Here is a 17415-nt window from a genome sequence, read left to right on the forward strand (position 1 = left end):
GCGCCCCAAAATACATAGAAAACCAACGAGAAAAATTCTTTCGGGGCTGTTTACTGAAAAATGACTATTTGAGTGAACACAAAGATCTAAAATGTGTTAGGCCGAAATATAGAACCACTATGAATACTGTGATAGAACTTTTCATTTCAACTCTGCACTCAGCATTACTGTGAACTATAATAATTTACCTTGTCGTTAATATTAGATTTTTTCATATAATATGGAAATTCAATAACGCATCACTTGTAAAATTAACAAGACCAATAAAAGGAAATCAGCCAAACCAACTTAGTAAATGATTACAATTATCAATTAAAGATCCAATCTCTCCCAATGAGTAATGCTAAAAAAATGAATGGTCTTAATCAATTTCTGAATGTTTAAAATGTAAATTATCAAGTCTGTGAGATCTAAAACATAGCACTTGAATGTTGAATCCATTAAAACTTGAATATGAATGAAATTTAAAGTAAGCTTATTTACATTCAACTTATTCAATAATCGATAAGTGAATTATTAATATAGGAGAAGGAATTAAAGAGAATAACACCTTTTTTATATTGGTATATATATACAAAACAAAAATCAGACACAAATGTTGAACTTCATACTAAAAATAAAATTAGACAATAGATCTCTGCAAATTTAATTTGTTGTTCAACATTATCTTTGTCATCTTCTTCTTTTCTTCTTTGAAGGCTTCCTTGTTCATTTTTCTTTCGATTCTCCTCTCCTAGAATTGAATAAAAGATGAAACATTACTAATGAGAATGAAAATGTTATTTCTTCCACAAGAAATAAAATACATTCAATAATAGTTACAAACAAAAACAAATCAAGGAAATATATTCCCCACTTGGACTATGTAATATTACATTTTTTTCTCGATTAAAATCGAATCTTCAATTCGAGATCTATAAAACTTGATAGTAAATATCAGAGTAATCGATATGCGGAAAACTTTTTAACTGAGAATTTATCATAAATAATTGTGTTGCACATTCCATGGTATCACCGAAACTGAGTTAACAGAATTAACAGATAAATAGATTATTATAAATATAGAGGATATATATAAATTTAAAATAACAGTTTCGAAATAAAGTTTTATTGAGAACAAATGTAGAATGTAAATTCTAAACTTGTAATTTATAATTTTTTGGAATTAATATTGGTGACGTGTTCATGACGTCGACACTGGTTTTGAGGTGGGGCTTTACTCTGTACTTGTTAGGTCTTCTCTCTAAAAAATGGTGGCTGGCTATATGTTCTAATTTTGTGTTCTCTGAATATTTTTCTGTTTAATTGAATTTTTAATGTTTTAAATTGAGTTTTGAACAGTTTTATGGTGTTCTAATTTTGTATAAAATTGTTTTATGTGTCTACAAGCCTTTAGCCATTGTTTTTCAACCATATAATGGATAAGTGAATTATTAATTGATTATTCTATATATAGGAGAAGGAATTAAAGAGAATAACACCTTTTTTATATTGGTATATATATATACAAAACAAAAATCAGACACAAATGTTGAACTTCATACTAAAAATAAAATTAGACAATAGATCTCTGCAAATTTAATTTGTTGTTCAACATTATCTTTGTCATCTTCTTCTTTTCTTCTTTGAAGGCTTCCTTATTCATTTTTCTTTCGATTCTCCTCTCCTAGAATTGAATAAAAGATGAAACATTATTGATGAGAATAAAAATGTGATCAATTGTTTCAATTCAATTCAATTTATTTCCACAAGAAATAAAATACATTCAATAATAGTTACAAACAAAAACAAATCAAGGAAATATATTTCCCCACTTGGACTATCATCACTACCCCACTTAGTTTATCGTTGAAGACGAAATTATAGAATTCTGAGACATTAAAGTTCTCAAAATACCAATAAGTTGATCAATCTTAAGCAATTCTAAATCTAAACTTTCTTCAATCATGATCATTAAATTATACCTGAATTATTAATGATGATAATGAAATTCTACCTAAAACATATTCACATGTTGAAAAACGATCAGAAGTTTCAGAGAAGACTTTTTTGAAAAGAAGGCTTCTCTGAATGGTTCTCGTGACACTTTATCACGGTTGAAATTTAACAGGTCTTTGTGCAACCATAGAGAAAAGATAGCATAAGAAAATATCCCTTGTTGTAGAGCCTTTATGTTCCTAACTTATGTTAACTCAAGCCGATAGTGCTAGTAGTTCTTTTTCGTGAAGCAATGTGACGATGGTAGCCTCTCATACTGTACCATTCTTAGGCACAGGTTGAGGAATGAGTGTAAGAGAGGGCCGGCTGCGCACTAACTCCGCCCTCTTATGTAAAAATAAAGACAGCGATTCTATTCTATTCTTACACTCTCACTAGGCCAAAACAGAAGTCGACAGTAATCGGCTTCAGTTAACAAAAATCATCTTGAAATTTGGACCATAAACGACCTAAACCATGGGATGTCTTCTTATGTTATCATTTCTCTATGGTGCAGCCAAACTAATATTTGAAAAAAATATTGTCAGATTCGGAAGGAAACCTTAAGAGTTATTCAGTTTAACTTGAACAATTTCTGTGTCTTCTATGAGTAAAATAATTGTATTTTTTATGTACAAATGGCTACTGCCTAAATCATCAAATGAATAAATGTTCAGTGTAGCGTCTAAAGGCTGATTCACACGTATATCAGTGTCCCATTGGAACTTATGGTAATAATATTCTCACTGTACAGGACACAATAATCACTGATACTGATATGTTGGAATCCGCTTAGCCTGGTAAGTGATGCTCTTTTCAAATGCTTTTGGACCAAATGTAGTTAATGGAAAGATTTACAATTTTTTTTATCAAGTAAATATTTTCAATTGATGACAAAAAATAATAAATTCAGGAAAAGCAATATGTCACAAAAATTGGATTATTTGGAATAAGGAACAGTTGAATAGAGGAAATACGACTTGGAATCATATCTCAGGATTGTCATCCGATACTCGAAATTGTCCTTTAATTGGCTTAGAGTCTGAGTTGAGTGTCGGCCGACAATCGGTAAGTGTGAAAACGTTCATTCGTGTAGTATTCACAAACAATATTGAAATACAAAAAATGAATTCACTTACAGATTTATGTTCCCTGAATGCCTTTTTCCGTTGCTTCTTCTCTTCGGCGGATTCATCTTTGCTTCGGATGGACAGGAGTGAGACAGCAGACGCGAGGGAGCCTGGGCCAGTGCTGGGTTTGCAGCCTTCTCCCAGTTGAGCCAATGCTTTGGCTGTTAATTTCGGCGCCAGAATTGGAACTCCGCGACGGTCTACCTTGATCTGAAATCACCAACAGAATAAGTAAGCCATCTTCAAACGAATATCAACTTTAAGACAGTAGCACCTCGCTAATCCGGCTTATCTGTTACTGGATCCGTTCTGACATCAAGTCATTAGTAAGATGGTTGGTTAGCAATTGAGAGTAATGATGGGAGAATCAATTCGAACAAGTTGTCGCCCCCTTTTCAAAAAACTTCAAATTCTCCCATTCCCAAGCCTATATATTTTCGAAACAATCTGCTTCATTAAGAAAAATCTACATGAATTTAATACGGGCGGAACATTCCATCAATACCCTACAAGATATAGGAACAACCTAAGAGACGACACACACCAGACAACCATGTATGAGCGAGGTGTTAGGAGTTCTGGTATTCGGTTGTATAATTTATTGCCAGCTCATATAAAAGAAATGACTGGTACAAAATTCAGAGATCAATTAAATAAGGAGCTGCTGTCCATATGCGCGTACTCAAATGAAGAGTTCAGAGAGTACTACGAGCGTCGAAATGGGGTTTAGAGAGAATAGAAAAAAAATGTATTGACTTTTCATGTACCTATTTATGTTCTAAACTACGAGCGTCGAGATAAGGTTTGGAGAGAAAAAAAATATATTAACTTATCATTTATGTATTTATGTTCTGTATTTTATTGACTTACGACATTGACAAGTCCAAATACCCCTTTTATAGGAGGTCAGTGGATGAAATAATAATAAATAAATAAAAATAAAATCTCCGCATAGCCTTGTCCAAATATGCTATAAAATGTCAATGCTTTCTGTCATTTCCAGTGCATCATTCCGTTTGATTTGGTACTTTTCAATGATAGGATTATACATCATTACTGCAAAAATGTAGTTCTTGACTTGAACTAGAATCTATTCTAGGTTAGGTAACAGAGAAGTATTAAGCTTGGCTTCAAGTAATAAAATAAAATTCAAGAGTGCATGATGTACTCTAGAAGAATGTATTTTTTAGTCAGGTCCACATAATATAATGACAATGTTTAATTAGCAATGGTATTGCTATCCTTGACTATCATTCAACAAAGTGGATAGCGCTAGCTCTTTCTCGCTTTGCTCTGTTGCCAGATTGTCTTTTAACAATATAGAATTAACAAAATATTTCATCTTAAATTTGAAAATTCGTTATGAAATAATTGAAAAATATAATTTCTTGCTTAATAAAATTTAATTGATCATTTTAATATTTTAAACGAGAATAAACAGTTAATATTACATCAATAAACCAGTATCAGTATTATTTTTGTAATTTCTGTCATTTCCAGTGCATCATTCCGTTTGATTTGGTACTTTTCAATGATAGGATTATACATCATTACTGCAAAAATGTAGTTCTTGACTTGAACTAGAATCTATTCTAGGTTAGGTAACAGAGAAGTATATAATTAAACCAGTAATTGAACCAGTATAAAATTTCTTGCTTAATAAAATTTAATTATTTTAAACGAGAATAAACAGTTAATATTACATCAATAAACCAGTATCAGCTACCGTCTATAGAAGACATTGACAAGACAGAGGATCGGCAACGTTGTTCTGCTAACTTTCTCTACTGCCATTATAACGTGGACCTCACTATAGGTACATTGGTTCAGATGGTATGTTCTTACATAAATAAACTAGTACATCTGATAAGCCTTCCTTTTTGTTGCTCTTGCCAAGACCCCGGTCCTTTAGGAAACGGGTTAGCAAAATTCAAAATAATTTTTGAATAGTAGCGCTGATCGAATTTCCATCTAGCTGTTTACCCTGTAGTTAATATTTGCAGTAGCACCACTGAAAGTAATAATAAATTCTGTGATCAGAATTCAAAATATTAGAAACTTTCTTATCAAATGATACAATTTGTAAAACGTCAATTTCATTATGCTTAAGCAATGTTTTCCACATTGATGCGGGATACAGCTCTAATTTCTATCAGAATACTATCGTGCGGTTGACTATAGTGCACAGAAGATCCCTGGCTGGCATTTGAAAACCATTGCCAACAATGAAAAGCAGGGGTCTTCCAGTCATGCACTGGGTATAAAATAAAACTAGCACTATCAATAAATATAAAAAAGTAAGTCTGTAAGAGTACCCTCGACCAGAGAAATTATTATTATCAATATACTTGGTAGGCCTACTCACCTTTGTCGGTTCTTCGATAAGCTTTGGATGATTGTAGAGGTTGGAGTGAGTGGAGAGAATCGACTCGCAATCCCACTCAGGCTTCTTTTGCACCTCGATACGATCGAACTCCTCATCGCTCTCATCCGAATAGTACTCTTTGAATGTCACTGACTTCCGCTCCGGTTCAAAGTACTGCTTCTCGTTGGCTTTCGAGAACTCTTCAGCATACTTCATCAGCAAATCGGATTTCATGTCGACGTTGCCTTCGATTTCCTCGCAATCCAGGGCGCCTATCTCGTTATCGTCGTATTCAGCGAACATCTGCAATAAAAATGGAATAATGATAGAAATTCAATGCAAAATAAACGAGATTTATTGGAAAGTAAAGATTGAAAAAAAGTTGAAAAATATATGATTGAACCTAGAATTATAATAAAATTATTTATTAAATTATTCCATTATTTAGTGGAAGCTTTTATAATTTTGACTGTGGATTTTCCCATGTATATAACTGTATTCTGTTTTCATGTTTGTGAATATTGTTCACTGATTTAGCAATAAATTTGATTTGATTTTGAATTTATTCCAAGTAAATGGATTTGAAAAGAACAAAGATATGTAATTTGTGAGCAATAATTAAAATTAGTGGTATTCAAGAGTATTTATGTTTAAAGAATTTTTGGCTCGTATTACATTAGTAAATAAAGCTGAGACACCCGTGTGACACCATAGATGTCAGTGTATAAAGCTAGCTGGGATACCAGTGAAACACCAATATGGTGTCAGGGCTAGAGTTCTGAGTCATATACCGGCCATACACCAAACCTGGTGTCTCAGCTCAGCCTGGTATCCTAATAAAATACGAGCCGAACCTTAAAGGAAGATGAATATTACGTAGAAAACGAAAAATGCATAAGGGTAAAAATCATATCTAATTATTGTTCAGATTAGACAAGCGCCGTGGAATCGGTCCTACCGTTGTTAGAGTGGCTGCTTGGGATAGCTCCTATGAAATAAGGTCAACGAATTGTATATCATTGAATAAATAAATGAATAAGACAGTTATGAGCAGTTTCAAAATCACTGTATTATTCTTATGTTTAAAGGGACAGATTCAGGGATCCAAACGTTCAAAGAACCTCAAACGTCAACCGGAGCTTATTGTGTGTCCCAAGTACGTTAGTTGGGCAAACCAATACCTGTATCCTTTACAAGATCCAGGAGTTTCCCCATATACTAACACCACCTGGTTGCTTGAAGCCAAGCAGAACCCTTGCCCCTTTTCCTTGCATCTAGTCTCTTGCAATCCACTGTGATATGCTTGGCAGCCTCTTCAGACTGATTGGTCCTCGTGTCCTACGTGAGTTCCACTTTTGTATGTCCTTTTTTGGCCTTTTTTGTATGTCCTTCCGCTGAGGGAGGGATCGCCAAATTGCCTCTAGGGAGCCTGATGCCAAGCCACCTTCGACTCAGCCTCTAGACCCATATTTGTGCCTGGAGTTTCACCCATCTCTGGTCTCTTGGGTTTTTCTTTTTGCAGGATCAAAAGCATAACCTCTCTCAAGACGTTTTGCCTGAATGGCCGCTCTTCTTTGAGCAGTGGTGAGGTCTGGTCTCTCCACCCGCAAACTGCTCGGTTGCTCTATTGCATCCTCAGACATTCCTGCGAATTCTTGCTTTTCTTGACTTCTGAGAAGCTCATCCACCCTCTCCAGTTGGGATGGTGTTATTCAGCTTACATCATCTTCGTGATCAGTGGAAGCTTTCTCAATGTTGATAGGCTCAACATAAAAGTGCAACGGAACCTACTGTAGTCCTGAAGCACCCATTTCAGATTGAGGCACCTGCCCTGATGAGGCAGATCCCGATGAGTTTGAAGGCAAGGCAACTTCTAGAGTTGCCTTCGGGTTTGGTTTGCTTTTATGTTCATATGGTTCTCAGGAACAGTTAGGGAAGTAGAGTCGGCCTAGACAGAGCCCTGCATGTCCAGGCGAGGCTGAATACTACAGGAGGGCGACTGGTATCTTGCAAGCACAGTTAGAGACACCATATAAAAGCACCACCCATCAGGACGGTCCACATCACACCTTGGGTTGGCCCAAGACGAAGTAATAATATGGCTAAGGAAGACCGGCAGATAGAAAAAGAAAGAAAGAATGGCACACAGCTAAGTCAATAGAAAAAGTGCCATTCTAGAAATGAAGAGTTCCGAAGCATATTAAGAAGGAGAAGAAGAGCTTTGGAAAGGGGGTCCTTTTTAGCCGCCTCCACGACAAGCGGGGATACTGTGGGTGTATTCTGGTTTTCAACAAATTCTTGAGTCCGATGTTCGACTCAAAGCTCCCCCAACCACTCTCATTACAAAAAGCTCAAGAATATGGCTCAGGCTCATTTGGAAACCAATCTCAGCAAAGCAACGGTTAGAATTAATGAACAATGAATATTGGAGTTGAAGGAACAAGTGATAGTTGACCTTACCTGTTCAAATTTTTCATCGAGCATGGTGAGTTTTTCATTCCTCCTGATGACAGAGCTGGTCATCGAGTATTGCGTGAATCTGGACTTGGTCTCTTCTTCGCTAAAATTGCTTTCCATGTCAAATTTGTCATGTTCTTCATCAGTCTCCCAATCCTTGTCGGAACTGAAATGAAAACAACATCATTGATTCATCAAAATTCAAAAGTCATTATTAATATTGTAAAGCCGTTCCATAATGAAATTAAAATACTAGATTTTGTGAATTCTACATAATTATATTTTTGATACAGGAGGTGGACATAGGTCACAACATCAAGCTCGACTACCAAACCCACACCAAGCGTGGCGAAACCTGTTTCACAAGTGGAGCAGACAAAATCTGTGTATTTTCATTTCATGATTTAAGAGAATTTTTCCACTAGAACTATTTGAGATCAACAGAAATAGTAATAGTGTTTACGATATCACTATTATAAGGTTGGGTTACCCAAAGCTAACCTGTGATTTATTACAATCCTTTCCATTTTGCCGGCCAGATTACCGAGTTGACTAAGGCGTGTCACCCTTTCAGTCTGCTAGTGCTAACTGGTCGCGCGTTCGAATCCCACCGAATCCCATCGAATAGGCATGGACGTTTAATCATCTCATAACTCATCCTCGCACTCCCCATTATTCACGCACAAGTAAAAAGCTCATGTGGGCATCATCTGCAATAACAATATTTTTTGCATTGCGTTTATTGTAGTTTTCTTGTTTGTAATTTTCCTGTCTGTTGTTATAATTAAATTTACCCAGTACGGGTTCATACCAGAAGTTGTATTAAGCTGGATTCTCACAGACATAATGTATCAGAGAAAATATAATTTTCATTGTTCTAATACGACTATTTCCACTCAACCCGGCCAAGCAAGTATGAATAGTCACATTATAACTTGTAGGAATAATATTCTCATTGTACCGTTCAAGTTCAATGACACTAATATGTGGGAATCCAGCTTATTCTCTAGATTACCGTCGGTCCCGGCTGCCTGAAAAGCAGTCGTTAGGTCATGTCAGAGGCCGTGAAATTGATCAGTTGCGACCTGAAAACTCTGACACCAGACCTGAGCCAGCCAGGTGACTCAATATTGTCATTATTATCTAGATCCTATTTGTAACATGCTTCATACAATGCCATTTGAATTTGAGAGAATCATAATCCTGAAACTAAGCAAGATTGTTTCTATAAATTAAGTAATCTTATCTTGGTCATGATTTGTGATTATTACAAGTATGAATGAACGTGAATACAAATAATTGGGACAATTTATAATTACCCCTCTTCATCTTCGTCATCGACGTATTCGACGCCACTTTCCTCGTCTGTGGCGACGCCGTCGGCCATCGCCACAAAATCATCCTCCAACTCGTTGTCCGGATTATCGAAGTCGAAATCTTCGTCCATAGCAGCCACTATGTCCGGGTCGAGGTCCAGGCGCAGGCCTATGTCACAGAAAAACATAAAATTGATGAGGGAAAGACCAAAATACAAATATTGAACCAATTAACTGATTAGCAGCCAGAACTCACGGCAGCATAAGACGCAACAGAGTATCCCCAAAGTCACTCATGAATCCTATATGAGGGGGTCGATAACATAACCCAATCAGCGTTTTAACATTATGAGATTCAATTTCAAAAATTATGTATTCAGGGTGGCTCGTTGGAGTAATTGATAACGCGCCGGTCTAATAATCAAGAGAACCTGAGTTCGAATTTCGACGGTCAAAACGTTTTTGACCACAGCAAAATCATATAGATACGTCCACCCCGTCTTTCAGAGGAGACGATATTCCATCGGTCCCGACTACCTGAAAAGTAGTCGTCATCTCTCATCATCATCCCTCTCACTCATTACCCATGCACAAGCCTAAGAGCTTATGTGGACATCAACCTCAGTATTATATTATTGGATCTATTTATTTATTTATCCATTTATTCATATGCAAATAAAATTCAGGTAAAAACAACAGGCATTTGCCCAAAACTGCTTCAAACCTTAATTTGGAAAACACAGTCTAAAGGTTATGTTACTTACGTAACTTAAATGATAACTTAATTCGCACACAATTTTGAGTCCAAAAAATGTATCTACTACAATTTTGAATTTATCAAATTGATCAATTTCCAAATACGAATCCAAACAAAACTCTTCCTTCACAATTGCAAAAAATATAAAAATTTCACACAAATCCACAAAATTTAGAATCGATGTATCGGAGGAAAACTTGAGACTATCAAGCAAGACGCGCTTAACAAACGCAGCGACTCCTCCACCGTTCTTGTGTAAGCGATCGTTACGAAGGAGTACATAACCACCGAGTTCCACAAACCTATTTGAAACTTCAGGCTTCAGCCAAGTCTCCGAGACCAAGACACCGTTGCAATACTGGCCTCCGAACACATGCCTGAATTCGTCGATGTGACAAGAGGATTGTGACATGAGCAATCTTCAGTCGGCCGGGAAATGGAGTGACCGCCCGCCTAAGCAGCTCCCCGATGCTTAGTGCGGCAGCATCGCTATACTGCTGTGTCCTTCAAGTTATAGAATAGACTAGCCGTCAGGCTCGCTTCGCTCGCCATATCCGTCTAGCCGTGGGGCTCCGCCCCTTGGACCCCCGACTGGATCGTCCAAAAATGAGATCAGCGGGCTTAATTCTCTCGCCTGCATTTTCCAGAAATATGCATTGAAAACTCAATGAAAAACTGGAGAAAAGAAACCCTCCAATTTATCACCGCCATTACTTACTCCAAACTTGAAAAATCAGACGGATTTGTGTAACAAAATTTCAACAATTTCGGTCGATAAGATAATGAGAAAGCTAAATATAGAAGAACGTTGAAAAACGCCAGTTTTGAGCATATCATAGGCGAAATATTGAATACCTCTCAATTTGTAGACCTCAGCGGAACGTCTGTACCGAATTTGAACGTTTTATGTCGATTTGATCTCGAAAATTTGAGAAAACGTAGAAAAACGCTGGTAAAACACCTGTTACTATATCAGCGTATCTTTGGCGAACAAATTTCTTCCACCTCAGCTAAGCCTGTGTACTGAATTTGTTTAATATATTTCCATCAATTATTGAAAAAGGTGAGAAAACGCAGAAAAGTTGAGAAAAACGTTGATTTTGGGCGTATCTTTGATGAAATATTAAAGTCACCTCATCACAAAATTTTTAGACCCTAGCTAAACCTCTATACCAAATTTGATTTCACCAACGCTAATTTTGGGCGTATATTTGGCGTTATTTCAAATTCCTTCTAACACAACATTATTACCCCCTAGCTTAGCTTCTGTACTAAATTTGAACATTTTCTGCTTATTTGTTCTCGATAAATCTGATAAGAAGCAAAGAAAACGCTAATTTTGGGCGTATCTTTGACGTTATTGCAAATTCCTTCTAACACAACATTATTATACCCTAGCTGAGCTTTTGTACTAAATTTGAACATTTTCTGTTCATTTGTTTTCGATGAAGATGAGAAAACGCTGGAAAACGCCAATTTTGGGCGTATCTTTGGAAATTTTTCCAAATCCGTTCTTAGTGCGCCTCGAAAGGGCCAACTGAACATACCTACCAAAATTGAACGTTTTTGGTCCGGTAGATTTTTAGTTTTGTGAGTGAGTGAGTCAGTCAGTGAATGAGTGCCATTTCGCTTTTTTATATATAGATTGGGCATTGATGGTGCAGAGAAAAAGAAGAAGAAGACTAAAACTAGACAGTTTAAAAGATTTAAATTTAAAAAAGCCAAACATACCACATTTACACCAACACACATCCAGCATAACGACATTATAATAAATTAACAATACAAGACAAGGAAGCTTATAATAATTTGAAATTGAGAATAGTCGATGATTTTACATGTAACGGCCCAGTTAAAATTCGGTTTCATAATTTCGCTTCAAATAACAAAAAAAAAAATTGGAGTTGTCCGACTCAATATTAGAAGAAAACAAGTTTCTCAACAATTTGTTTCTCATCATATTGTGATTCAAAGATGTAATGACTGAAAATAATAATGTAGACATATAAGGGCCCAGCCACACAGAGAGCGATCTATGATCCCGTGGGTTTACCTATAACTAGATCAAATACATTATATATAGATATAGAATTCTATAGAACCACAGCCTGTGTAGCCAGGCCCTAATGTTTTTTTAGAATTCAGATCTATTCAATGTAATCAATAAATTCTTTTCTATTTTTGAAAGTTCTTCTGGATTCTATGTAGATAGATTGATAGATTCTATATAGTGCGCATAACCATTCTTTTGATTGGTTTGAAAGAGAAATTATTTTGTAGAATCAAACACATGAACGACGAAAAAATACTATGCATAGCTCTCAAGCTGTAGCCTCCGAGGTTAGCGTTCATTTCACTTTTCCAATACAATAATATTCCAAATTATAGAATTGGATATCTGAAGAAAGTACCTAAGAAATCCAACTGCACTATTTTTTCAATAGCTCATAATATGATTTATAAATCATAGAAGTGGGGTGACTTCTAAATAAATTCGAAGGGAAAAATGAATCCTTTGCTTACCAGGTTGTGGAGCTGCCTTGTTAAGCATTCCCACTTCTTCTTCAACTTCTGAAGCGAATACTGATGATGGAAGCTTGATCTTACAGTTCTGAAATTACAATACAAAATATACTTTAAAAACATTGATATTATAGAATACTGTTATATAAGGCAACATCCAAGTCTAATTTCTAAAGAGAATTATGCAAACATTATTTAATAACCGATTCTGAATGAGGAAGACTCCTCAGACTCAATCTAGTTTTGGTCAGAAGAGAGGTCATCAGTCCTCAATTTAATGGTGAAGAAGGGAACCAATAGACATGACCATTACCTTGTTCCTCTTTCTAGATGACAATGTAAAGTGTCAAAAATTAAAAAATAGTGGTAATGTTCGAATTATAATTTTAAACAACTCTCACACTTACATTGGAAAAATGAATATAATAAATTAAAAAATGGGGACTAGTAGCCCTATTGTAAGCAATATGTTGTTTTCATCCTCTTTTTTAGATATATTTTTAGAAATAGCGTGTATAAAATTGATTTTATACTTACGGGAGCAGGTGTTTCTTGCCAATGGTTGACGGTGTGCTTTCTTTCACGCAAATGCTGTAAGTAGTCGTAGTCATCATCGAAATAAATTCCATATTTCTTCTGTTCCTCTTTTTGATCAACTTTCTGTAAAATCAATAATGTAAATAAGAAAAAGAAAACATCAAGATATTATCTCAATAAATTAAACGGTAGAAATAATGTCTTATAGTTTTAAAAAATCAAGTAGAAAGGTAGGACTGGGAACGTGAATATAATGATTTTACAATACCTCTCAAGCAATTCAAAAGGAAATATAATGTACCTCACGAGTCAATAACTATCTGAAAATGAGTAGCTTTGGGCTTTACTATCGATCCGAAGTGTGATAATGGATGAAGAAGAAGGTATTCTTAGCTTTTTGAAACACACAGCATTGTAATTTATCAAAGATTTATGAAGTTTATTGAAGATTGAAATTCTAGTGCTATCTTGAATATTTAAAGTATCTTGGTTATATTATATGATTAACTATATTACATTGATTATATGATTGTTTATTTGATTTATCTATCTATATTCATTGTACTGGTCTTGATTATATTATGAAATGCTGTATTAATTCTAAAATCTTGTTAACTATAGTAAGGAATGTTTGAACTCGTGGCTAGAGCACAAGATTTCTTTTTTAGCCACGCCAATTATTATAAAAAAATTATTTATTTATTTTCTTAATTTTAACACTGTTGTTAATCGGTGAATTTAATACATTCGATTTTAAAACAATAGCAACAATAATAAAAGAACAAAAATTATAAAACATAAATTTTATTTAAAACTTTATTCTAATTGGAAACATGAAAATACAGTACCTATCATCATTATAAGAATATACAGTTGAACCTCTCTATAACGAACCTCCACTTAACGAAATCCTCTACACAATGATTTTTTACCTGGTCCCATAACATTTTAGAGATGTCGCTGCTTATTTACCTCTATTTAACGAATTTCGGATCTCTCAACAACAAAGTTTTCTCTTGACTTCAACATACAAAGTGTAGTGTGTATAGGAAGTAGACGGTCATTTTCAAGGAATTCTTTAGTTTCAGCAGAAAGGTCAATAGACTAAAAATAACGGCAATTCAGGTAGGAAGAAGGAAGAAGATGGAGTGGTAGACAGTCAATAGAGCAATAGAGGGTGAAACACATGTCGGAAATTGATGCAAGCTACTGGAAATTGAATTCCAAGAGCTTTCAAGTTGAAATAAAATTAATATTTTATCCAATTCCCTTTAATATTCTTATTAGTTCATAAAGTGTTTCATCATCATTTTCCCATGTCATTTGGGGTGGGCTCTCCGTATCAATTTGCGCCACTCTTCTTTCTCTTTTGTCGATGGGTTCATTATTGTAGACCAGGCAGGTGAAAGACTGGACTTTTGTCCCATTCTTGCTTTTGTCACACATTTCAATTCTTTGAACTGACTATGATGATGATGATGATGACTGTGACGAACTTGAGGAGAAGAATCCCTCAGATCAAGAAGTTCTAGAGGCTTTCAAAATTATCAGGCAAGGATTAAAACTGAAAAATAGTGTACCATACATGTCCGACTGTTTGAATAAATGTGAGTCGTTTATCAAACATGATGTTTTATTCAAATGCAAAATTCAACCGATATTACTCACTTTTCAAATATAAAACAAAAAAATAGGAATTTTGAGTTATTATAGTGAAATATTGGCAAAATAACCGTATTTTGCGTTCCATCTAATAGTATAGTGTAAAAAGTTGATAAATATTGCTACAGAATGGCAGTTTTCTTGACAGAGCCTCTCAATAACGAATACCTCTCGGCAGCGAATTTTTTCTCTGGATAATCGACTTCGTTATATAGAGGTTCGACTGTATATAGACCTACTAACCTTTGATTCCTTGGACTCTTGCTGGACTAAGACGTGTTGTGGGGCTTTCTCATCTGTTACCAGCGGATCCTGTTGACTTCTATGCACAAGGTGGAATGTCACTGCATTCTTTTTGTCAATGTATCTCTTCTTTTGCTTTGGCTGAAAAAATGGAGTATTCCAGAATTGTTTATTTAGGATCCTATAGTTAGATTGCCCTTATATGCTCAATATTGTGAACTACGATAAAAGCCTATATTTAAGTGACCTTTTGAACATTAAATTTTTGCAATTATAGAAACTTGATATAGTAAATCTCAAGGGATCGTTTAAACAATAGTATTATTACGAGGTTTTTAATAATTCAGAGTGTATCACCTGGTAGGCCTAATGTGCTATTATGTACGTTTTAAGGGAATGCAGAAAAAAATATTGGTACTAAACGGGGAATGCACTATAACGGGGTGTACTAAATCAAGTTTCCACTTTATAAATACAAGAAATAAGAACCAATATAATAAGACGACGGTAATTGATTTATCAAGATGTGTAAATGAAATGATTATAACTAAAACTTTGTTCAAGAAGAAGAGTAGGCTACCTTTATTGCATAAATGTTATTGGGTTATAGAAAATCAAAATGTAAATCGGCCTATCATCTCAAGACCTCCAATGTTATTAAGCAACTAAAATCAATGTTTTAACAATTGTCACCAAACCATAAATTGAGGTTTAATTTGTAAAATATTAACGCTATTGATAAGCAATAATTCTAAATGAAACTTTGATGATTGAAGATAGGTTAGATAGTTCACATGTAGGCTATGTTGGCCAACTCAACGCAAATAAAATGCAGAGATTGCGTAGAACATTTGAAAATATATGATAAGAATAATTATAATACTGTATATAAATAGTTTACCAGTTAATCAGAACAATCCTGGACTTTAATTGCAATTAAATTGAAGATTAACTACGGTACCTATCTAACGTTAAGAATTTGAATGTTAAGTAAAACCTTATTGACTTAATAAGCTGATAGAAATACAGAATCATTGAATCCTAAAAGAAGATTCGAGAATTTAAATATTACTTACCATTTTTGCACTTATAAAACTTCAAAATATGCTTGAATTATGAAAACACTGTCAACACAGCATGCATGTGAAGTGAACAAAAAAGATTTAAGACTTCACACATAACCTAGAAATTGCGTTGCTGATCAGTGCTGCCATCTATAATATTGATACAGTATCATCCATATTGATACTGTATCGATGTGATATCGTATCACCGCTCAATCAAGTTCCTCCAATGAAAATTTTTCAAGGATGCCAAAATCGAAAAGGAGTAGAGCTTTTCCAGTACGCCACTTTACCTTCCAGAAAATTTTCTCTTTCCTGAATATTATCTTCAAAATTTCTGGGCGCTGCTCCTGATGTCTTTCTAAATTATTATTTTTTATAAAAAATTACAAAATTTCATAAGTAACTTATAATGTTTACTGTTAATGTAATTTCTTCTGGTTTTAATCTTTCTACGTTTGGTACTGTTTCCAAATAGCCTATGTATAAATTTTTTTTAATTTTTATTGAATCTGTCAATCACTCTGTACCGTACTCCTGTTGGATTGATTATAGTGAGGTCCATGTTATAATGGCAGTGGATAAAGATAGAAGAATAGCGATGCCGATTCTCTGCATTAATTAATTATATTTTTACACTGTTAAAAACTTAATTGGCATCGTTGTGGACCTGGAATAGTATATTTCGCACCTAGGGCCGAAAATGAGACTTTTCTGGCTCGAAATCGGTTTTCAAGTCCGAGGCCGTAGGCCGAGGACTAGAAAAGATTGAGAGCTGGAAAAACATTTTTGCCCATGGTGGGAACGTTATTTTTCGCCACACAGAAAAATAAACAATATATATATATATATATATATAATATATATATATATATATATATATATATATGAAAATAATTTATTGTCTATTATAAGCACTTCCGAAAGCAAAAGTGGAAGGTCATAGTTCTAGCAAATCTGAGGTAATCTGAATATCAGGAAATTGTCCAAGTATTTTTATTTTTTATTCTGATTTGTCTAAATAACCTAAAAGATTATGTTCAATTATGTAAGAGGTTGAGTTTAAACTTTTTATTCTTCCAAATGACAATAAGATGATATTATTATAAATGTTTTAATTATTGAATGATAAACACAATAATGAAAAGTTTTTGATCAGCTGTTTTAGCACACTTAAAATTTGGCCAATCTGAATGTCAATGGAAGTTTAGGTTAGAAGTTCTATCCTACTCTGAAAATCGAATTATTTGAATAGTTTATAATAATATATATCTTATCTGTATTTTATTCATCCAAATAGAATGATAGTATATTATTGCAGAATACTTTATTGAATTCTAGAAGCATAAAATGATTCAGTTTATCCACTATGTTCCGTGATAAA

General features: G+C 34.5%; 1 protein-coding gene across 2 annotated transcripts; it reads right to left on the reverse strand.

Annotated features, from left to right (window-relative positions):
- Positions 1-549: 549 nt before the first annotated feature.
- On the reverse strand, positions 550-16172 carry LOC111059288 (protein LTV1 homolog). 2 transcript variants are annotated; one of them, XM_039438109.1, is made up of 9 exons: positions 16044-16172; positions 14968-15108; positions 13063-13185; positions 12526-12613; positions 9249-9414; positions 7933-8095; positions 5473-5775; positions 3117-3317; positions 550-733 (listed from the first exon to the last, which is right to left on the reverse strand). In XM_039438109.1, exons 1-9 carry the CDS (start codon positions 16044-16046, stop codon positions 623-625), a joined length of 1299 nt encoding a protein of 432 aa, XP_039294043.1. In that variant the 5' UTR covers positions 16047-16172; the 3' UTR covers positions 550-622. The 2 variants fall into 2 exon arrangements, with proteins under 2 accessions (XP_039294043.1, XP_039294044.1); XM_039438110.1 differs by lacking the exon at positions 550-733 and adding an exon at positions 1481-1666.
- Between the last annotated feature and the right edge of the window lie 1243 nt (positions 16173-17415).

This window comes from Nilaparvata lugens, chromosome 11, assembly GCF_014356525.2.
Source record: "Nilaparvata lugens isolate BPH chromosome 11, ASM1435652v1, whole genome shotgun sequence".
In the NCBI taxonomy this organism is placed as follows: domain Eukaryota; kingdom Metazoa; phylum Arthropoda; class Insecta; order Hemiptera; family Delphacidae; genus Nilaparvata; species Nilaparvata lugens.

Bases quoted from the DNA above. Each gene is read 5' to 3' on its own strand.
- LOC111059288 (XM_039438109.1), bottom strand. The intron at 5,776-7,932 runs GTAAGGTCAACT...TTTTTATTGCAG, and splicing joins TCGATGAAAAATTTGAACAG to ATGTTCGCTGAATACGACGA. The intron at 3,318-5,472 runs GTGAGTAGGCCT...TGGTGATTTCAG, and splicing joins TTATCGAAGAACCGACAAAG to ATCAAGGTAGACCGTCGCGG.